The 24,570-nt window shown below is 37.4% G+C and overlaps 2 protein-coding genes across 10 annotated transcripts in view; one reads left to right on the forward strand and one right to left on the reverse strand.

Annotated features, from left to right (window-relative positions):
- Positions 1-12,758, forward strand: part of mtDNA-helicase (mitochondrial DNA helicase) — a 50,736-nt gene extending 37,978 nt beyond the window's left edge. The window contains exons 7-10 of one of the 4 annotated variants that reach the window (XM_081727727.1): positions 2,189-2,377; positions 5,928-6,119; positions 7,053-7,181; positions 12,557-12,758. In XM_081727727.1, coding sequence (XP_081583853.1) covers positions 2,189-2,377; positions 5,928-6,119; positions 7,053-7,181; positions 12,557-12,697 — 651 coding nt within the window. In that variant the 3' untranslated portion in view covers positions 12,698-12,758. The remainder of the gene's footprint in view (positions 1-2,188; positions 2,378-5,927; positions 6,120-7,052; positions 7,182-12,556) is intronic. The other 3 variants (XM_081727728.1, XM_081727730.1, XM_081727729.1) reach the window with 3 other exon arrangements.
- Positions 12,759-12,899: 141 nt separating this feature from the next.
- LOC145662301 (lipopolysaccharide-induced tumor necrosis factor-alpha factor homolog) overlaps positions 12,900-24,570 on the reverse strand; it is a 34,816-nt gene continuing 23,145 nt past the window's right edge. For 3 of the 6 annotated variants that reach the window (XM_081727737.1, XM_081727736.1, XM_081727735.1), the window contains exon 4: positions 12,900-17,938. In XM_081727737.1, the coding sequence (XP_081583863.1) occupies positions 17,833-17,938 (106 nt within the window). In that variant the 3' untranslated portion in view covers positions 12,900-17,832. The remainder of the gene's footprint in view (positions 17,939-24,570) is intronic. The other 3 variants (XM_081727734.1, XM_081727733.1, XM_081727732.1) reach the window with 3 other exon arrangements.

Consider the following 24,570-nt stretch of genomic DNA (forward strand, 5'->3'; position numbering starts at 1 on the left):
GGGCGTTGTAGGCCTGCTCAATTGTGAACACCTTTTCGTTAGTGAACAGAATCTTTCTGTGCAGATTGTTGGCGTAACACCGCAACCATCTCTTTGATTTAAGGATCCTCTGCCACATTAATGTGTGGGTCAGAAAGTGACCAGTCCGCCTCTTATACGCCCGTAAATGTAGGTCACTCCTGAGCATACGAGACATGGAATTTCTGCTGATGTTCATCTCAGCAGCCATCACACTTTGTGTTCGAACAGGATTTCTTCGAATTCTTGCTGCGACTGCTTTCTGGACCTGCGGGGTTCGTACCGTTCGTGGTCTGCCACTCCTTGCGCGGACAGCTGGCGTTCCAGTCTCTGTGTATCGCTGTATGGCGCGATACACGAATCTCTTGCTGATTTGTAGGTATATCAGGAGACTGAAAATCTTACCTGCTGTCTTCCCAACTTTGTGTAGTGCAATTACTGCTACACGATTTTTGTAATTGCCTCACTAAACCAAAACTCAGTACAGTATCAACGTATGTCATGAACAGTCAAACACACACTATATGCATCTTCCGCTTTATATACAGATGGCAGCACTGTGCCACTACGGATGCCTACAGCGCCACTCCAAACTTTGTGACAGTATTTATGATATAACTAGGGATGTATGTGTATTTAGATACGTAATTGTAAGATTAGTGGATTTGTGAGTGTTTGCTGTTGGTTAGTTACCGATCAAAACAGACCATATACAGTGAATATACCGAAAGTGATATGAGAAGACACCAAGTTTTTTATTACTCCAGGGAATAGTCTTTGAAAGTAGAGATAAGATAAAAATACTGTAAGTGCCAAAGAATATACGTACTGTTACTAGTTATTGAATGTTACGAAATTTTATGGTTTGGTAAAGAAAAGGTCACGAAATTTCATTTTGGAATTTTAATAGACACTGTGGTTAATGCACCGGCACAATAAGTGGGAGATGCCGTTGCGATTCTGGGTACAGTCATATATCTTTTCACTCTTTGAATATCGATGATTAATTACTTAAAATACATAAGGGGACTTATTCATAGTTTTAACACCCACCTCCATATTCCCCGGGGACACATGATCTACAGTATTTCAAGAAAACTCGTTCTTCTTGAGCGGATAATGATGAGTGTATATTTTGCAGGATTCCATTGTTATTTACATATTGATAATCCTTATATTTGTTGTTACACTTGAGAAAAACTATTCAAAGTTTATATGTTACTGTCTTCTTTAATTTATTATTAGCTATCCCGTGCTGTCCACACAGTACATCTTTCTAATATGAGTATGAATCTCCTTTGCACTTCCTCACTATGTTTGTATATATCGCTTTATCCACTAGGGAGTAAATTTCTATAAATGCAAGAATTTTTAACCTTTCCGCTCCAATGCTCGCTTGAGATGCAAGGCAAATAAATCCTAGACTAAAAAAGATAACGGATATATGTTTTCAGTGTAAGAAAGTTCATTATTCTGGCTAAAATTTCCGGGTGGTTAGTTGAGTGTCTTTTTCAGCAGCAAGACTGTATAAGACGTAGACCCACAGTTTAACGTGGAATCCGAACCATACGAGCTTCCCGAAAATCGAACCCGGATCTCCCATGATATAGTCACGAGCGAGCTCTTCTCTGAAGTATAAGAAGATAGTACACGTATAGATATTAGCAAAGGAACTAATATGTGAATAAGCAAGAATTTTAAGAATGATCCAAGAAAACGCATAAAAAGACTGCGATCTTGGCCAATAATTAGTTTTTGGACCAGGGCCATAAAATTTTTGAACGGCCCCTAAATCGAGTTTTCGGATTTTTTTTTCTTTTCTTTTTTTTCGGAATAAGCATATGATACTGAGTTAAATGATAGTTTGGGTTTGCTTACACTATATATAGTTCTCCAAATATAAGGTCTACAAGAAATTTTTTGCCTGAAATATATTAGATCTTTTCATCCAAAAATAGAATCATCTAAAATACAGTAATTGCTGTCCGTTGAAGATAAAATCGGTTTTCCTTAAAATATTTGCAGATAAATTACAAGTATCTGTCCTCAGAGAACATGGAGATGATCGTTGAAAATATATAAAAGTGATTTTTTTTTAACTCTAAATGAAACACAGTCTGTTAAATTGCTAATATATTCGTTATTTTTTTTTTTTTTTCCTGAAAGACAGGTCAACACTTTGTGGGGTAGTTTTGAAATACGAAATTCTAGGTTAGCCCGCACTATGCTCCAACAAATGGCAGGCTTTCCACTGGTAGATCATTTGGACAAGTATGATTATTGGGCTGACAAATTTGAACAGCTTCCGTTATATTTCATGACTTTCCATGGACAACAACCCATCAAAGTTGTAATGGAGGTAGGTTCACAACATGTAATCAAGGATGTTATTAAAATTTACATAAGGCTTCTTTAGTTGCGGAAAGAAATGTGTTTAAATTTGTATTGTATACGAACAAAGAATGCAACGGAAATTCTAAGTAAGGATAATTTAGACAAATAATGGGATTATATAATCAGTAACTTTAGTAATTAAAGTTAACATGTTTTTAATTTCCTTTTTGTCGAAGCGCTTTAAAAAAAAAATCTCGAATTACGTCCTAATTTCGGATCCCAGGCATGAGGTGGTTCTCTCATCTTCGTTTTACCTATTAACCTTTCAAATCTTTCACTTGCACCTGTCATTCGTCTCCGTTAGTCTACATGACATAACTGTAAAACGTTAAAGAAGATATTTTATTTCATTTTGTGCATAACTACATTATCCGTTTTCCTGTAGGATGAGGATGTACGAGGGAGAATCAGAAATTAAGGTTACAAGGCCGATGTTCGTGAAGTTCCGTCTGTTATAGAGGAATGAGGAGTGTACGGTAATTTTAATACATGGAGTTGGCAACTATGCAGAATTTTAGTCACCCGCCACCTACAGCGCTAGTTGTAGTTAAACACAAATGGCAACTCGTTTAGAAAAGTGGTTTCGCGAAGAAGTCGGCTCAGTTATTTGATTTCTGTGGGGCGAAACATGTAACCTAATCTGAAATTCACCGGCAGCTGGTAGAGGTTTACGGAGAGACTGTAATATCTCGTCAGCATGTCGCAGAATGGTGTGGTGGTTGCAGAAGATTACCATGCTGTTGCAACAGTTTCGCTAAGACATCATCGACTATTCTCCCTACAGCCCGGAGCTCGCGCCAAGCGACTTGCACCTGTTTCCGCACTTGAAGGAGCATCTAAGAGGCCGTCGCTTTGCTTCAGGTAACGAGGTGAAACACTTCGTGACAACGTGGTTGAACACGCAAGGACAGGATTTTTACTAGGAAAGAATCTTCAACTCGTCCCACGATGTGATATAAGTGCCTCAACCAATATGGAGACTGTCGAAAAATAACCTAATGTATGTACTATCTGTTGGCTGTATTTGTTGTATGAAATTATATATATATGTGTGCTTTGTAACGTTACTTTCTGAGAATCACCCCTCGTAAATATTGTGTGGGTATTAGTTATTTGAAGTAAATTAAAGAATTGTATAAGTAAGACCGTTCATTTTCTGTATAATGCTCTCTGAAGATTTCTCCTTACAGTATTTCGAGCGCTTCTAGCTTGAAAACTCCTGCTGTTAATATTATTGTATACTTCTAAATACAAAATGCTTATACTAAATTAAGTATTGCTCTCATGTTAGGTAACTATGTTTAGCAGATCTGTTTTTCAACTCTCAGTAATAGGGACATATCTAAGTATACGAGATAGTGTGAGACGGGACGTTAATGTTGATTTGTATGCAAATAGAAATCATTTAGAATATTTTTTACTTTTGCGTCAACTCAGTAAGTGACTAGAAATGTGGAACTTGTATCGCTTTTAGTTTGTTGTTCATTCGTTTTCTGGAGCCATCTTGTGGCAAAATGAACAACTTTCTGCTAAAATTTCATATGAAAGGTTGTAGGGAATTTCGGTATATGTGAAACTTACGCCACTTTTTATTGTATAAAGTAGATATTGCTTTGCATTCGAGTTCGTTCTGCCCTCTTGTGACGGACCATTTGTGCTATCAAATAGACAACCATTTAATGTTACCAGTACGTTGTCTAAGTTTAAATTTTTATGAAAGTTAGTTTTCATGAGTTTGACGTAGAGCGCTTCATATAGTAATTTCGAATTTTCTCGATGGGTCTTGTGTCTGCAATAGTACCTTGGTAATCGACATTTCAAGAACACCCTTTATATTGTTCTCATGTAATAAGTAGAGACGAAACATTTTCGCAACAATTTTGATATTTTGTAGCATTAATTATCACAATTTTCGCATTTATGTCGCATTTATTTTTTAAATGTAGCACAAGTTTTTTTTTTTTTTTTTTTATATGGTACTTGTAAACAGTATATTTTTGGTAGTAAGGTGTATCTGATACAAAAATGAGGACATACCTTACTTAGGTGCACATTCTAGCTAATGTATTTACTGAAATATAGAGATTAATGCAAAAATTTAAACACTTCCTCTAACTTCACCCTTAATTAAAGGATAACATGCAGCAAGACATTACCAATTCTTCTTTTAAGTTTGTTCTTCTGTCAGTAATAATCATATTATATTTGGAAAAGAATCTCTCGGCATCAACACTCGAGACTGGCGACCATATTGAACGTAACGAGCTGACAAGAAAAGACCTGTGGTTAACTTTCAAACTGTTTAACGATAATATAATGTCAACTTCCTCCTAGAAAGTGAAATCACGCCATGCAAGCTTACGGATTTTATGGAGAACAAAATTTAGCGTCGTGTACGTTTTCGGTAAAATGCAATGATTGCATTAGTGAAAAAGTTTCGTCTCTAGTAATAAAACATTTAGTGAGATGAGAGTAGTACAAATATAAGTCTCATTTAAATAGTTAACTATGTTTCGTCCTGTTTTTACCCGTATCCTATGAAAATAACTATCTCGGACTATTTATTCCTGCTAATGGTCTACATCCTGCTGTTTATTATTGCTCTTTGATCCTAATGCAGCTTTCGATTTTTCCTGCTAATGGCCTACATCCTGTTCTCCATTATTCTACATCCTGTTCTCCATTATTCCTGCTAATGGTCTACATCATGTTCTCCATTATTCCTGCTAATGGTCTACATTCTGTTCATTATTCTTGCTAATGGTCTACATTCTGTTCATTATTCCTGCTAATGGTCTAGATACTGTTCTCCATTATTCCTGCTAATGGTCTACATCCTGTTCTTCAATCCCTGCTAATGGTCTACACCCTGTTCTTCATTATTCCTGCTAATGGTCTACATCCTGTTCTCCAATTCCTGCTAATGGTCTACATCCTGTTCTCCATTATTCCTGCTAATGGTCTACATCATGTTCTCCAGTTCCTGCTAATGGTCTACACCCTGTTATCCATTATTCCGGCTAATGGTCTACATCCTGTTCTCCAATTCCTGCTAATGGTCTACATCCTGTTCTCCATTATTCCTGCTAATGGTCTACATTCTGTTCATTATTCTTGCTAATGGTCTACATTCTGTTCGTTATTCCTGCTAATGGTCTAGATACTGTTCTCCATTATTCCTGCTAATGGTCTACATCCTGTTCTTCAATCCTGCTAATGGTCTACACCCTTTTTTCCATTATTCCTGCTAATGGTCTACATCCTGTTCTCCAATTCCTGCTAATGGTCTACATCCTGTTCTCCATTATTCCTGCTAATGGTCTACATCCTGTTCTCCAATTCCTGCTAATGGTCTACATCCTGTTCTCCATTATTCCTGCTAATGGTCTACATCCTGTTCTCCATTATTCCTGCTAATGGTCTACATCCTGTTCTCCATTATTCCTCTTTGATCCTAATGCAGCTTTCGATTGAAGGTAAATTTTATAGCGAAAGAACATTTTATTGGATTTCAGGCTGTAACACATGCAACGTATGTGCATGATATAAGCCACGTTGTGATTGACAACGTACAGTTTATGATGGGGATGCTGGATGAGTCAAGACACGTGGACAGGTTCTATCGGCAGGACATAATCATTGCGTCCTTCAGGAGTTTCGCCACAAACAACAACTGCCACGTGACGCTGGTTATTCATCCGAGAAAGGTAGGCTTTAACAACCATCATTTGACACCGATGGTCTCTTCTCTTTCCATTCCATCCAATTTAATATTCTTCCCATATTTCCACTCATAACAATTATGCCCTTATTCAGCCCATTTCCTGAATTTTATTATTATTTTTTTTTCTGTAAAGACAATTCCAACAAATGCAGTTTCTCTTTGAGTATGTTATTTTTGTATGTGATTGTTTACATTATTTATAACCTGTCTGTAAAGAAGATGTAAAATGAACGTTGGACGCATTAAAAGTACACGATTACTAAAATATTGAAGAATGTGATAATTGTTGTGGTTCTTGGAAGACTGCAGTGCTAATTTCGTTAATAAATTGGTAAAAATCAAGGGTTATTAGTTCTCCATCCACAATTTGTTTCTGATATTTCAAAACAGATTAATGCTCACCTCCTCGGAATTCTACTAATGCTCGATTAGCGAAAAACGTCCATTGAAGAAAGATTAGAATAATATTCAAGGATGTACCCGTTATCAACAAAATCACATATTAGTTTATTTAGTTACACGTATTTGGACAAGCACAAGTGTAGATTTGGACATACATTGTACAAGGTTCTACCACATATCCGAATTAATTTAACTTCAATGCAACTATGAGAGATATATTGAAATTACGTTACTAGTTTTGAACATAGTCCCCTGGTGCGGCAACACAGTTTTATCATTTGACTACGAGTGTTTGTATTTTGACAGCATAGAGTTCTTTTGGCTGGTTCACTCCTAAAAGTTTGAATTTCGTCCGGTAGATGTCAGCCGCTGGAGGATGTTTTTAGGGGTTTCAGAAGTACTTAAAATTGTTTGTGTGGTTGGCTGGTAGCGACATAAGTAGCTGTTTAGTTCACTAAGTTCAAATACGGAAGTCGCTTTATAAGAGCATCTCAATTGTTGCTCTTTCTTGCAGGAGAAGGAGACGGAAGAATTGACGGCCAGTTCCATTTTTGGAAGTGCGAAAGCTACTCAGGAAGCAGATAATGTACTAATTATTCAAGATAAAAGACTGACTACACTTAGAGGGAAAAAGTACTTACAGGTTAGCGATTACCTTTAAAAAATTCTTAGGTCATAGCAACAAGTAAGTTTAATGTAAAACTTGTTAAACATACTCTGAAACTTGTTGACCTCTCCCTTTGACCTTGAAAGTTTGAGAAGGTCATGGGAAGTAAAGTGTGTCCGCGAAATGCTTTAAAATATGCCGAGAGTAAGGGAAGTTGCTGTATTTCACAGAAGAGCCAAGAAAGACGCAATCAAATTTCACGAAAGTATTCATTGTATTCATATTATTCAAGCGATGTTAACAAGCATTACAGCTCACAGAAAATACCAAGAACACCTTAAGAAATCAATGCAAAATGACTGTAAAAAGATTGTTTATCTTTACGAATAAAGAAGATCGAGAAGTATCAAAAAGTGTCAAAGCTTCGAAAGAACAAAAAATTAAATCAAATGTTTAGATGCTATAGGAGAAGAAAATAAGTTAGTTTTGTTGGTTATAGATAACCAAAGAGAGAGGTCAAATTATGACAGATGTTTACTTGTTTATGTTTACGGTTGTATTCAGAATGCCGAGATACTACGTTAGTGCAGACATTTTTGTTAAGAGGGGTCCAACACTTCAAGTCACTACGTCTATGTAGTATTAAACGATTATTATTCTGCACCTGAAAAGACGATAAGAAATTGTAAAATACTTCCACCTATATTTTCAGAAAAATAAATTATAGAACTAGATTGTTTTTATAAGAGAAAGAGTACAGATGAAGTGTAAGATCACATTTTCATTAAGTGTAGTTTTATTGAGAAAGTGTGCAAATGTACTGTTTACCCATTCGACCGAGATCTCTAGTTGGCAGAGTGCCAAGAAGAGTCTATCTTAATGAAAGGAATGGACTGTAAAAGAAAAAGGAAAGGAAGAAAAGCGTTGGTTATTCATATCGGCGGTAAAGGTATTGTTTGCAGTGTTACCAACCCGGCTCAGTAAATCTCTACCTGATAAGATTTTATAAATAATAATATGAAAATGAAATGAAAGTGGGCCTACAGCACTGAAAGCACGATTACCGATTATTATTGTCCGTAGGGCATGATTGGGATCTACGGTGCAAGATGAAAAAAAAAAAATCCAAAATTTGGAGGCGGGGATAAGCACAATACTTTGCTTTCACTGGTTGACGGTATTGGCTCCATCATAATAAAATAACAAAACGACGCGCGTACATACACACGCTCACGCAAACATAACCACGAAACATAAGAAAAAGAACTAGAAAAATACAGTAAACTCCACACGCACAAGCGTATGTGTACTGTGCAGAAAGACAATAACTGAAGTTCTCCCGCGGGTTGTTGGCGCGATCCACCAAATGTCGAAGCCCCTAAAACACAAATGCTAGGCTGCATTTAAAATGCGCGCGCTCTGTTCACTGCGTGACATCATCACGTAACAAGAATGTATTGGTAACCTGGGACCAATATACGTAGGCTGGCAACTATGTTTAAACTTCCAACCTTCTTTCTCTCGCTCCCACAGGAGAAAACGAACACATGTTGTCCGTACATACACATACCCATTTTTCGTAATGGACTCTTCTACTTCTGTCATGCGCAGAAGTGTCGAGGGACCTAATGTCCGAGGGTAAACAGTATGTTGAGTTAGGAAGTTTTTTTTTTTTTATTTTATTTTGGTGGGTGGGGGGTCTGGACCCGGTGAACACCCTGTGGATGCACCCCTGCGTTAGTGAATAATTATAGTTTGGTACTACTGTTTTATTGTATTCCAAAAACAGGAAACTTGGCTCATAATAAGTATGTACCGTAAGCAAGTAAGCTCATACTGTATATAAAAAAGTCGGAAGGAGAGCGTTTGAGGGCTATGCTATGGGGTGGTGGAGGGCGATTAAAAATAAATAAATAAATACATCTTAAACCTCGCTGTAAATGATGGTGCCGTGAGTCAGAGAGAATTTACTTACTTAAGTAATGGAATTCTAGGAAAGTTAGGGAAATAAATACCAAAATTTTAACGTGAACTATGATATTGAATTTTCCCCATCTCTTCAGGTTGAAGTTTCTAAGAATTCATGCCATGGCATATTCTATTAATGTAGAAGTCCCCATATATCAAATTACCTGACTTAAGTGAATGAAATGTTCATATTCTGTTTATGAAAAAAAGTAACTATTTTCTGAATTTTGTGACTTTATGTTCAAAAGTTTAAAAGAAACATTTAATAATAGTTAAATTATCCATCTCCGATCTGAGGAAATTTCCAAAGTTTATGCAAATGATTGAGGTATTCGTTTGTATGAAAAATTCCGAAATTATTATGTATCCATCATTTTTTGGATAGAGCTTAAATTAGAACTTGTACACAAAGGGATTAGTTGATGTGGTGTGGCCAGTATAGGAGACAGTTAATGCAGCTGTCAAGGTAAAGTCTTTATGGTAAAGAGGTTTCGCTGCTGTTAAGACAGACTGTCGAGGTGGTAAGGTGATGCTACAAGACTAATAAATAAACATTAAATTTGGTGTAAAACTGAGGAAGGCATGGACTCTGCTAAGCCAGACGTATGGGGAGAAAGCAGCGTCTCAGACTCAAGTTCATAAGTAGCACAGGCGACTCACAAATAATGTTTTCACTGAAGATAACCCATCTCCAAGAAGACTCAGATTAGCAAGAACTAAAATGACTATCAAGAGTATATGAACAGGTCAGACGAGACCGCAGATTACACTTCTTTTCACAGGGAGTTGCTCAAAAGGCGACATTTCGCTTCACTGAATTAAGTCAAGATGAAATGAAATATTTCAGTTTAACATCCCACGAATATATCCGCTAGCCCAAGGGAGACGATGATTTAGACAAGTGAATGATGATGGAAGAATTGGTGGAATGAGAAAGTGGGAGGAAACGGGAAAACCCACGGACACGATGTTGTCCACCACAAACTAACTTGGCCGGGAATCGAACCAGGGACCTCACGCACCAGAAAGAAGATGTCTACCACTGATCACCGTGCCCCCGTAAAAGAAGCCAAGACGTATAAGAGGTGGTGCAGCCTGAAAGAGATACCCAAAAATTATATTCGGGGTAATTTTGACAAGTAGTTCGTAAATACTAGCAGAAGTATACCAGTGCGCAAGATCTTACGTTGAAGGTGGTGGTGTGTGAAAGGTTGCATTTTATTTGGAATATGAGTTTCTATATAATGTAGATTTATTTTTGACTCTAGCAGTATTACTTGTCACAATTTGTTATCTGAAATATGGAAACCCCTCTAATGACGCCCCGCCCCTGGTCGGATTTGTGTAGTTCATGTCAACCTATAAAATTCTGAATATGGATTTAAGTATATATATCTGAAGTAAAAGGGTAGACCCAAACAAGGAAACATCAAATAAAAATACCTACAGGGTGGCCATAAAGTCCCGTTAGCCCTGAAAATAAGTAACATAAACCACTAATCGTAACACTGAAAGAACCGAATGACCTGAACAACAGAGCTTTCGAGAAGTTTTATTGAGATAGAAAACATTAAGTATCCAAAGGACCGTCATTCTCATAACAAAGGATAATACGCCGCCAGATTCTGTGCGACATTGTGCGGAGCATTGTACGTGTAACTTGAGTGAAAGCTTTTTTTTTTTTTCACAGCTTCTGTCAGTTCGGCAGTGGTATCATTAACGGTTTTATGCCACGATGCCCTTTATGAATCCCCATAGCGCTTTATCACAGGTGGTAAGGTCTGGGCTTCGTGGTGGAACCCAACAACTTCGTGGTGACATGTTCTTCAATACTGTATCTGGAAGTATCAGCCGTCGTTCACACAATCTGAAACAATGCAAAACCTTACATTAGCATTTATCAAGAGGTAACAGGACTTTGTGGACACCCTACATTAGAAAGTAACTATAGTTTTCATGTAGGTTATAAGTTTATAATTGCTTTTGAATTGTAAATTTCTTCTAACTGTATGTATGAATCAGGGTCCCCACTCGTCCTGTAAATGTCCTTGAAATTGACAGAGATACTGAATGTCAGCTTTTTCGTAATTATAATGAAGGTTTTAATTGATTACTATTTCTGTATTGCTATTCCTGTTTCTGTGCTCAATAATAATCTGTCATGATCCTGCATATGTGTGTGTGTGGTTGGTGGGCTTCCTTTCTCCCAACAGGGTGGTTGCCTGGGAGAACTTCTCTCTTCTGTCATCCACTAGTCTGTCAACCCATTTTTGAATGCTGTCTTCACTAGCACTATCTTCCAGAAACTGTGCTTTGTGCCAGTATCAATCCTCCATAATCAGTCTGTTTTCGCAGCAGTACTAACTCTTCAGTAAAATTTCATGTGAATGCTATTTGTGACAAGGTCATATCTAGGTGGAACTAAATTCCTTGCTATACCAAAGAAACTTTAAGTTTTCCCGAGTTGTTAAGTTGTTGAAATAAGGACTGTTGAAAGAGAAAGTCAAGTGCAGAGTAAGAAGAAAAAGGTGAGTGAAAATGTACAGCAGCTGCTGAGAAAGAAAAGAAAATTGATGGAAATAAGTGAAGCTTTGGAGATTGAAGCACACCAGTTTGCACATGAAGCAGAGCACAAGTCTTGCTTTACTTTATTGACAAAGTCAAATGCTATCCGTAGAGCAGCTTCGTTAAAGAAGAAAGAGATTATATCTATAGATGAGGAAATCAACAACTCTATACTCAGTTGAAAAACTTGTAATATAATTCCTTGTTTGTTTGTTTGTTTTTTTTTTTCCTTAATTATATTTGTCACACTGTCACGCAATGAAGATGCCATGTACGAAAAATAGATTTTTGTTGTTTGTAAATTTTTTAAGTACATGATTAAAATTTCATGTAGAAAGAATGAAAATATGTGTTGCTGGATGTGGGTGGATCGGATGGCTATAAGGGGAGTTGAAAAACCACCAAAAAAAAATCCACTTTGTGTATTTAATTATTGTATATTAATACTGTACTTGCATTAATATTCAGTGGATAAGCTACTGTACTTTTCATTTCACTGTTGTGAGTTTTAAACCTGCAGTTGCAATTTTGTTATACTTTCCTGTGTCGAAGTCCTGGAAAATTGGTGATTTGTCCTGGAAACGTCCTGGATTTTTTTTTTTTGGGGTGGGGGAGAGTGGGAACCCTGATGATCTTGTTACGTTAAATTTCATATAGAATAGTATAGTGTTACTTTGAGGGAATAGATAATGATTTTGTACTCGTTTATAGAGGATATGGTGAGATATAAAATCGGGCATTTTCTTTACTTATCATCTATAATCTGTTTAACAAATAAAATAAAAAAAAATAGATGAAATTGTCATCCAATTTCTCATTAAGCATTTAATTTGTTTTTAGTAAATGTTTATAGGAATTATAAAATGTTTTAATTGCAGGTAGCAAAGAATAGGTATAGCGGAGATCTTGGTGTGATGGTATTAGAATTCGACAAAGCATCATTAAGCTACGGAAAGAAGAGAAAACCAAGAGATCCAGTTAGTCAAGGCAGCTCAGAAGTAGTAAAGCAATCGAAATAAATCAGTGAAATTAATATTATTAGTCTTAAAGTTTGTAAATAAATTATTTTGTAGAAATGTTTATTGAACCTTTAAGTCAACTTCCTTTTATATAATCCGCACTTTCATTTTACTTTAACAAGAAATAAGTTAATTGTGGTGGAATGGATTAACCACATTTCCTTGTACCGCCTCTTCTTTTACGCACTGATTTTGAAGTAAACCAGAAATTAAAAGAAACAAACTAGGGCAGACTTTCAAACTATGCGAATTCAGCATTGAAACATACCCATTAAGTCCTGCATTCCAATAGAAAGAAAGAGTGAGAAATGGAACGTGTTAAGTAGTAAATTTTTACCATGTCCGGTCCTAATAGAGGGGTACAGGAGAAGATGGCACATTTTTATGAGACGTTGAATCGATTGTAAAAGAACCCTTGTCGCTATCTATTATCGTTTTAGTTGTATGGCAATCAATATTGAAACCGGAAGTACTAGATTTTTTTTACCACTTTTGATAGCGATAATATCTTTCCTAGTGACTGTATCGATTTTTTTTTAAAAAAAAGTTTGTCCCTATCTGCGAGGCTCATGTCAAAAAAAAAGCAGTAATTTTATAGGCGGGGTTGGTAACACTGATAAAGTTGAGCATGCGCAGGAGCATGTCCGAATGGAGTTGTAGTGCGAGTAGCAGTAAGGTGAAATGGCTGCCGTAATACAAAATCCCGCCAAATGTGAAGTGAGATTTTTTTATACAATTTCTGAATGCCAATAGCCAGAATGCAGCTAACATCTATAGGTAATAGTGTGACGTTTAGAGACCGACGATAATAAGTGAAGGCAAGATCAGGCAGTGGTGCAGAGAGTTTGGGGAAGGGCGTTCAAATGTTCATGATGATGAGTATAGCGGAAACTCTAGTGCTCAGATTGACGATTTGGTGGAATGCGCTAACGAGAAAGTGCGATCCAATTGTCGGTTCAGAATAACTGAACTCACAGAAGTGTCTGCATCAAATTGTGACCGAGAAGCTGTGTCACCACAAACGGTGCGGAGGTGAGTGTCAAAAATACTGATTGACGCTCACAAAGAGCAAAGAATGACAACTGCATGTGATTTTTTTGGCCCGCTGTCATTTTTTTGGGGGGGAGGGGGAATGGGATGACCTCTTTCCTCACATAGTGACGGGGGATGAAACCTTGGATATCGTACGCCATTTGGAAGTTTATGATGTGGCAGTGAATACAATGGCGGTACTATGGTTCTTCTAAACCTAAGAAACTCAAACAAAACCATCAATTCACGAAAGCAGGCAACCGTGTTTTGGGACCAAAAGGGTGTGTTTCTTGTGGAATTCTTGGAATCAGATGTTTACTGCCAGTAATCAGTGTGTAAAATTAGCTTTTCAACTTACTTTCTTCTAGCATTTAAGGTAAAAATATTTCTTAACAGGTAAAATAAAATAACGTGAAGTAGGATGCAAAATATTCCTCAGAGGGAATATAAGTTGAGGTAATTCTTCTTTTGTAGCTCCAGCGTGATAAAATTAACGCATTCTCTTAGAAAAAACAACTTACTCGTCTGTTAATGCACTCGGACCGGATTTAATGTTTTGCTACACTTCTCCGCAGAGGTCAAATAATAAAAATCCAGAATAATGTTACGTCGGAATACTTTTGATACACAAGGTGGCTCAGTGGTAGAGCTCTCACCTCTTATGCATAAGGTTCCTGGTTCGAACCCAGCTTGCGCAAAGTGATCTTTTGGACAAACACAATGAGCGTGGTTTTCTCGGGGTTCTCTCGTTTCCTATCCTTTCTTCCACCATTTCATTAATTATCACCGTCTCTTTTAACCTTGCTGCATAAACGTGAGAGGTTAAACTAGACACTTAATTTCATTCCATTTTGATGATGATAGGTATAGCTGATTTTTGAAATTACACTCGAAATTTTGTGTATGGGAATTCTGACTTTTGCATTACCCTGTATATGGCAGTAAAAATTGAAATTTTAAATATGAATTCAGATGATTTATCTCAGTAAATTATCAATCGTTCCGAATATAATAGGGTGTCCCACATAAAACCTGTACGCCTCACGCACAAACACACATACAAAAGAACGAACAACCGACACACTGCTACGTTCAACTTTCAGATAAAATCCAGTGTAGCCAACTTTCGAGATAGTGTTGTGACCCCACAAGCAATTTAACTAGAGATGATTAACCGGTACGTGAAGTGTACCGGTTTTATGTGGGACACCCTGTGTATATATATATTTACGACGATGATTTATGATATATATAATTTATAATAAATCATCGTCGCAAATTTAAAAGAACACTTAAATCCTTTTTTCTTATTATTATTTAAGTCAAAAGTCCAAATTTTAATACAGATAGAGGAAATTTAAACAAAAAATGAGATGCAATAATAAACAGGTTTATTAATAGTAATAAAAAAACATTACACAATAGTCATTTTATAATAATAATCGGTTAATTTCAGTTTCACAGTTTTTCAATTCAAACAGTGTACTTTCTCACAATGATTTGATAAAATTCGTTTTATGAAGATTTTATGATTTTAGTGTCAAAACGGCGGAGTAAAAGCAAGTTTTGATCACAGGACTGCTAAGAAGGATTTCAGTTAACCAGACAGGAGCATTTTTTTCCTTTTTCGTAAATGTATCTTCTCTACCACCTTAAATTTCCTGGCCCATCTTTTCTATCTAGGTAAGTACTGTGACGAAGGAAGTAGTTTAAATAACGTTACCGAAATTGTAGTAAACAAAATACAACGTATATGAGGTTACAGTGTTTTAAATATATGCTGTTTGGGTACCTAACACAAATCTGCAAAACGTAGTTTTATCCCTGAATTACACACTATTATTGACACGTTCCATAAACTTCGACAAACGTAGTTTTGATCGCTAAGTCACGTTCCTTAATTATTACTTTATGAACGTTTCTCCAGAAATAATGGTAAAAATCGAGTTATGAATAATCGATTCAGTACAATCACTTTAGACACAAGATCGCTTCTTGCAACCAAACTAGTGAATGCATGCTTATTATGAGAGTTCACATTCGAATTAATCAAACGTGCATACATCTTTAGGTTCTTCCGACCATACACTTTACAACAAGCAGAGGTCTTTTATTATTATTATTATTATTATTATTATTATTATTATTATTATTATTATTATTATTATTTCTAAATCTTATTCAAATTCAACGTACATTTCATGACCTTTAACCTCATTTCTAACAATGAGGGTGAGGTCGAATTTCAACTGAGTTACTCATTAACAGTTGTCCATGCACAAAGACAACCCATATATATATATACAAAAAAAAAAAAAAAAAAAAAAAAAAAAACAGTTGCATGGTAGTAACTGCGCTAGTTCGTATTTCCTTTGCAAGTGTGTGTGTACAATGTTCTCCATTAAACTACAAGAAATTGTTAAAAAAAAAAAAAAAATTGTAGTAGACTTGGTAGAGGGATAGAAAAATATACAATAGATGGACAGAATATATATATATTTTTTTTATTCCGTCAAGGCCTGAAGGTTGTTAGCTGAAGATAGGTGATGGCAGAGATTGGCCATTTTGCATTCATGCTTACTAATCCTAGTCACTAATAGAGAGTGAGACTTTGATGCCTCTGGTGCATATAACCTTCTCATTTTATGGCAAGTGATTTGGCAGTGGTATCAAAATGATAATAATAATAATAATAATGATGATGATTGTGTGTAATGACAGTCAAAGTCAAGAATACCTCGAAAATACCTTGGTGCCACCAAATAGGATTATTTCCTAGAATGACTATTGTTGTAGAACCCGAAGATGGTGGAAACCAGAGATAAATTGCATTAAAATCGAAGGTTCCTCTGTCTACCATCAGTCAGCTCACCATGGCAGTTCAAACCAGCGAAGCTCTTTCAGGTGGACCACGTATAACGGCACAGAATTGAAAGCTGCAAATTGAATCACAGAAGAAAACTCCCATTGCAGGGATACAAATGCGACGGAACACCTTTAAGTGAGTCGTAATACTTCAGGTATCTTTACTGTTAGGCTATCAGAAGGGGGTTCCAGGTGAAAAACCTTTCGTTAGTGGTTCGGATCCTACTTTAGGCAGCACCGTCTCGTCTCATGTAGCCCTGGTGCTGAAAACAAGCGTTAACTTCAATTGATCAATCTACAACGCAGGTAATACTGAAAGCAGCTCAGTGGGCAAATGTCCTATGAGATTTTAGAATTATTTCCTCTTAGATGTGTGATGCAGTTGTTTGCTCAGTTTTCGTGTAGTAATTGCGTACGGACGAGAAGAAAATCCAGCAAAAAAGCATAAGCCAAGTTCAACCAAACAATAATGAATGGTTAATTTTTTTGTATTGGTTTGCAGTACGGTACTATTTGACATACAGGACTATCGCATCTCGTGAATCGTATGGAGAAATTTGTAGATAGGCATTTAATGGGGGAGGGGAGATACAGCAATTGAGTCACTGGATAGAAATTTCGTACAACATATCTGTGTCAATTATAATTCTACGATAAGGCGACGTTTCCGATAGCTTCCTTCCAGTGGAGAGCTGTTCCTTTTTTGCGTGTAGAGTGAAGTCAGCATTTCACAAGTCAAGGTTACAGAACACATTCATTCCTTTCCCGACCATGTTAAAGCTTCGAGGGGGGAAAAAAAAGTGGTACAGCTAGTTTTGCTAAGCACAATTTGCATTTGTATCAAATTGTCATGAAAAACCATCACATCTGTTTACTTATGGATTGTTTTTGTAGATTTTTTTTTTTAAATAGCGATCTAAAACAAAACCCTTCCGGTACGTCTTTAATTACGACCAATTATCAGCTTAATTTGTTATCAACCTCATGACCTTCAAACTGAAAACTCTTGGACCCTCAATTTCCCATATCGAAATTCACTGTGGCGCTGAGTTTGTTCACCTCTCACAATTATGCATTGTTTTAGAAACCACATCATTTCGGCCAGTATTCCACAATGTCGTACTTTTCAGCCGGGAACATTCCTTTCTTCCCATTTTGATCATTGTCATTTTTTCGGTTCTCGTGATCCACGTCTTAACGCCCATAGTCACTTGTTCAATGAAGATGCTCCTTGAGTGTTATCTTTTGTAGCAGCCTATGTGCTGAAAGCAAAATGGGCAGAAATGATGAACGTCTTGGCAGCAATTCAGTCCATACGGCAGAAAGCAGCAACAAATAAGAGTCCTGGAAAATTCAACAGAATATTCTATTTTAGACTATATTCTTTTTCTGTAAAGTACTTTAAATCTATTACCATTTTATTTTGAGACATAATTGAATTTCATATACGAAGATAGAGCTTTTCTATTTCAAGTATGACCCTGCTGGTGGTGTTGTCGATGTGTGTTTTCCCGTACCTCCCTAAGGTTGCCAACTGGCCGGTTTTACACCAGTCTGGTCGGAAATAATGCTGTTATTTCGATTAAAGCCGGTGACCAGTACAAACTACTTACCAATCACTTTATGACTTTTTTTTTTTTCTCAAATTTGTATCTAGTTCGAAGCAATTCCATCTAGTTTGAAGTATAAATTTTAAAAGTAGCTTTCATCTATAAATCCAAAACTGTCACCTTTTACCATCTATTAATAATATAGGAAAATTAGGCCCAAATTGGGCAAAGTGCGGAAAAATAGTATAACAAGCTGAAAATTGGTGGATGTGTTCTTTGGATACCCCTGATTAACATACTCAAAATCCCAAAAAATCCCACCTGGGCAACATGCCGCCATCTTGGAAAATGGCCGCCATTGATTTTTTTTACTTAGGTTCCTTTCGAAGGCCATAACATCGGACACAAGAGAGATATTGATGTGCGGTTTGCGCGAGGTTATCGCAGACACTCCAGACTATTCACTGAAAACAACATTTAAACCTTTAATTGGAAATCTATGTAAACAAAGTAAATAAAAATTACAACTGCGAAAAGTTTTCGATACATATTTTCAATACAACTCGATTTTCGCTCTTTTCCGTCCGTTTTATCAAAAAAAGTAATGAAGCAAATGTTGTAGAGCACACAAAAATACACAAGAATATATCCTAGTTTTGTCCAAAAACTCAAGTCTGAATGGTTTAATAGAGCGCGCAGTAAACGCAGTTTCACTTGCTTAGCCTTAGTTAGTTGCTGCACAAGAATGTAACAAAACAACTTCCAGATGGGCAATACTTCCAAATATTTTACTTTGAGCATTTTCTTTTGAAGGAACCTACGGATTTAGAGCATCCACGTCGCTTGCTTGCGGTTGATATCAGGTTCGGCATTTCGTTATCGGTCAGGTCTTCATGTTCTTCTTCATAGATCATTGAATCTGCAGTATCCTCTTGATTTGTACATCCTTCAATTGCACAGTTGCTGCAAAATGGTGAGCATCGAAGTCCATCTTTCCGACAACTACAATATTTTTCACACCCTACGTGGCAATTGCTGCTTACAAGGTTCATCAGCATATCTGGAGCTGGAGGTTGAGTGCTAGGGACAGGTATTAACTCACCATTACTGTTTTTCTTCCAGCCCCATTCGACTGGAGGAAGGGACACACCACGCCATTCCTGAACCTGATGATACACTCTTAAGCAATGTTGCTTCGCTGCTGCTGATGTTGGAGAAAGGGTTGCTAAATCGAACGTTGCACCTATTTTCTGTTTAGCAACAGTCCTGACGTAGCACTTATATCGAGTTTTGTTAAGCCCATCGGAAATTTTTCCATCGTACATAGCGACAAGAAATTCTTCACCAGCCGTCACGATCTCATCAACTGCTGCATTCTCCTTATTAAAAATGTCCACTTTTTTGCTAAGGTTTGGAGATGCTTCCAGTGTCTTAAAGGCGAGTATTTTTCCTCTTTTGAAAGGTGCCGATGTGGTGTCACAGCCAGATATTGCGTGAAGGAAAACATATGATTATACATGTCACCCAGGGCCAGCTGCAATTTCGTAGATTCGAACAATTTTGGGGGGTGCGACTTCGGGCCCGGTATAAGCAACCGAATATTATTTGTTGGTGCAAGTGCCGTAACAAGTACTAGCAAGTCGGTATCTGTGCCCACAATGACAGGGTTTTCCTCACTTTTTCCCCAGTTCGATAGCAGTAACTACTATGAGACGGTCAGCATCACCCGAAGCGTTGATCACAGTAATTCCATTTTCTTTCAATTGTGATCCTAGAAGCGCTATGAAGCTTGCCTTGTTCGCCTCATTTCCTAAAAATTGATGCTGTGAAGTACTTGCTTCAGTTTGCAGCTCTACCAGCACTTCTGAAGACGAAAGTTGTGATCTTCGTCGCATGCGCTCTGTGGCTTTTGTTGTACATTCCGTATAAGCATCAAAAACTATCGTAACCTGTCCTTTATAATTTGCTTTGATGAATGAAACATAGCTCTGACATACATCACTGAAAGTCCCTGGTCTTGGCCAGTGAACTCGATGCAGTAAATCTCCTCCGTCTAGAACAAAGCTTGAAGTTTCAGGAAAGGTTTCAGATGGGGGCCATATTTTCTCCATAACACCTCTTAAAGTTGACTTTGTGCCTTTCCTAAGCATAGTTGCGTCGAAGAGTGCTGGTGGCATCGATGCCAGTTCGTAGTTCATACAACCTTCCAGTTTCTCTTCACTTCGAACAACGCATGCCATTCGATGGAACAGCTGGTTAGGATTCACAGGAATCAATTCACCCCGAACAACCATGGCATTCGTCATTGCTGCAAGAGTGACTACCTTGTCCTTCCGTTGAAGCTTGATGTCCGCAAAAGATTTCCCATCAAGCTTCTTTAAGGTCTTAATTCCCTACTCGTAAGCTGAATCACAGTTCACTGTTTCGTCTGCTATAACACCACTGTGCAAAGAAACTAGAAGATCGGGAGGTTTCTCAAAAGGAGAATGCGTTCGTAACCACATTGCGAATATTTCTATGTGCCTTAAGTCCCTTTTTTGGCAGGCTTGTCCAAGTTCTACATGCTGTTGTGATATTGCGATAGCTACACCTGCGAAATCTTTCAAAGCATCCAGTACCTTCATTGATGCCGGCATAGAATGTATCCAGCGTGCGAGAACAGAGTCGGATATATCACGACCACGAGTTAAACCTCCGGTCGTCTTTATATTCTTCATCAAAACCTGCTCAATGGTCAAGTCTGACCAAACTCCGCTCCAGAATTTCAATTTCCGTCGTACAGTGAAAAATCCCTTCTTCACGAATTCTTCATAGTCGGAAGATGACAAATATGATTTCAGCTTTGTCCTCTGCTGCAAATACATGTGAGCAGATTTCGCATAATTAATATGGCCACCGGCATGCAAATAGGGAAGCATTTTTTGTACGCTGAATAAGTGCAGTGCCCAATCCCCTGTGCATTCTGCTCTAACAAAATTGCGCATAATTTCTACCTGCTCAAAGTACTTGACCCATAGTTTGCCTGTCCTGCTTTTCAGAGCTTCTACTTCTAAAGCTGTTTTAATCGATGAAATAAGCTTTCTCACTGCATCGGTGCGTAGAACATCATCTACTTTCTTCTTCCCCTGGAATAAAAGTTCATAATCTTCTTTAACTTCTTTCAGTCTTTCTTCACACAGCACTTCATCGTTAATGATTTTGGTCACAAGCAATAAGCAGAGAGCATTTTGAGTTAAGAAGTGAGCTCGTAGTGCTCTAGCGTAAGAATGTCCTGTCAACATAGGTACTACAGAGTTTTTCGCAAATAGTTGCTGCCAAAGCTCTTGTAAGCCACTGCCTTCCATAATTTTTCCAACGGCACCCATGAACGACATTAACAAATGGAATCCTCCAAGACGTACAATCACTTTTGAGAGCGGGCTGTCAACATTTGCTGCTAAAACGATGTCCATAGCTTTAACGTAAAGTGGCTGGTCAACTGTTACGATACATGATGACTGATTTTGTTTCTTGCACTGCTCTAATGCAAACTCCAAACAGGAGTATATAGTCGACATGTTACTGGGTTCGAGGTTCACTATTGGAAGTGGTAGTACATCAGATATTTCCACACACTCCTCAGATTGCATTATTGTTTCCATGAATCCGCTCCATCCTACAAAATTTTACACTTTACAACTTGGTCCAGACATCCATAACAAGTCGATATTTCTAGCGAATTCAGCATTCTGTGGCTTAATGTTAAGTATGCTAACATCCTCCATAGAAAAATGCTTGAGTCCACTTTTGTAGTGCTTGTTATACGTCCTGATCTTTGTGTAACCAAACCTCCCGATATTGTTGGAAGAAGGCACTGACGCTGGACGAAGAACCTCATTTTCAACTTTCACGTAAGAAGCTGGCGTTGCACAGACGATTCCACCCATTACATGAAAATTACCATATCCGTCAACACTGCTAACGTTGTGATCTATGTTATCGAACCCATACTGAACGAAAGCTCTGTCGTCTATTAATGTCGGGGCATGTTCCGTTACTGAAGATTCATACTTAATCGCTTCACTGTAAGATGAACACAATCCCATGGCATGGAAAAGGTCGATAATTGAGCGGCACCGAAACCTTCTATGCAAATAAACTGATACACCCAATTGAATTGGTGACACGAATGATCTTGGCCGTACTGCTGATATAATTGCATGGGCTATGGTCAGTGTTGTTTGTGATTTGCAGTAATGTTTCTTCTTTGTTACTGTTTCCAAAAACGGTTTTAAATTTTCTGGAAGCATGTCAGCACCCCCTTTTCGAATGTCTTCAGCTGATAGATATGTATCAGTCGTGTATACAACAGAACAAATATCTTCTTTGATAATCTCTGCTGCCATTTGCACTATTCTCTTCTTTTCATTCGAAAGATTGATTTCCACTCTTTTAAACCATTCGTCCGTTAGTACACGGCTCACTACACTTCTAAATGACACTACGATACCCGATTTGCCTTTGGTGTGTGTGAAAATTACTCTTGGGCCAAAATGTTGCTGCAGTCTTTCTTTAAGGTGCCTTTCACTGTACAGTTCTACACCAGGAGACAACTCACTCATTACCCGATGAAGATCGGCTAAACGGTATTGGCACTCATCATCATTTTCCATGAATTCACACAGTTTTGCAAACGCTGTATCCTTTTCCAACTCAGGCCCCCTGCTATGATAACCCACAGATGGACGATTTTGATTTTTCGCTGCAAACGTAGAAAAACATTTTCGGTGATACTTAGCTTCAACTGCAACAAGGTCAATCACAGAGCAGACCCGTAGAAGAACTTCGCTTCCCCATTCGTCATTTCTTCTTTTTGCCTGTGCAATGATAGTTTCTTTAAATGGCAATGTAGTAACACAACTAACTGCGGGAAAACGTTCGGGATGTTTTCTCGATTCGGCAAACTGGGTTGGTTTGCCACACAGCAAGCAGTGTGCCTTGAAATCAAACGCATCGACACTTTTACGTAGGTTTATGCTAAAATCTTGTCCCTTATCTGTAACTTTCTTAATTCGACGTGTGTAGTCTTTCCTACATTTATTATGCACTGTCATTTTTTCTTTGTCCACTAAACTCTTATGCAAGTCATCTCCTCGAATTAAGCTTATGGAGCGAATAGTTTCTAACCCTCTAGTCACGATCACAGCCTCATTTTCGGATATCGGGTCTTTGCATATCACACATACAACACTCTCCATCATATCAATTGTAAACCCTATTCAACACGAAAATTACCACAGTTTGGTACTCATTTTCAAGCCAAAACCACTGATCCCACCAAACACTGTTCACTAGTCAAGTTTATTTATTTATTTTTTTTTAACGCTGTCGAAACTGCATATAAAGACAGAATTACAAACAAAAACTTCGAACCGTTGTAGATACAACACCGCTAACATGTGTTAACGCTGTTGCCAAATTTACGCGTTGCCAGGTATGCACTATTAAAGAACCTAGCTTATCAAATTTTCTTTTCCATATTTGGGAAAATAAATATACTCACATACTTGGTTTTATCGTACGTAAGAAACTAACGAACTTATAATTTGTGAAGATATAGTTTTGTACTTTAAAGTGCAAATATTTTGATTGCTTTTCATACAAATGGAAAAGGCACATAACAACCGGAGAAAAAAATACTGCACTACACATGGTGCCGCGTTTACTGCGCGTTCTATTAAACCATTCAGACTTGAGTTTTTGGACAAAACTAGGATATATTCTTGTGTATTTTTGTGTGCTCTACAACATTTGCTTCATTACTTTTTTTGATAAAACGGACGGAAAAGAGCGAAAATCGAGTTGTATTGAAAATATGTATCGAAAACTTTTTGCAGTTGTAATTTTTATTTACTTTGTTTACATAGATTTCCAATTAAAGGTTTAAATGTTGTTTTCAGTGAATAGTCTGGAGTGTCTGCGATAACCTCGCGCAAACCGCACATCAATATCTCTCTTGTGTCCGATGTTATGGCCTTCGAAAGGAATCTAAGTAAAAAAAATCAATGGCGGCCATTTTCCAAGATGGCGGCATGTTGCCCAGGTGGGATTTTTTGGGATTTTGAGTATGTTAATCAGGGGTATCCAAAGAACACATCCACCAATTTTCAGCTTGTTATACTATTTTTCCGCACTTCGAACTAATTTTCCTATACTATAAAGATTAATATATTTTGTTCGTCTGTTTAGATAATTTTAAAGAGATAAGAGGGACTGTATCAGTGAAAATTTGAAATTTACTTGTAAGGAATTTTATACATTTATTGAGAGTGAAAAAGGACTTCTTAAAGCAATTTCCTGTAGTTGAAGTATAAGTTTAAAGAATAAATTTCATTTTCCAAATCCAAAATTGCCACGTAAAGGTTAATATACTTTTGTTCATTTGTT

The sequence above is a fragment of the Thermobia domestica genome, chromosome 10 (genome assembly GCF_964235325.1).
Source record: "Thermobia domestica chromosome 10, izTheDome1.hap1.1, whole genome shotgun sequence".
Taxonomy (NCBI): Eukaryota; Metazoa; Arthropoda; class Insecta; order Zygentoma; family Lepismatidae; genus Thermobia; species Thermobia domestica.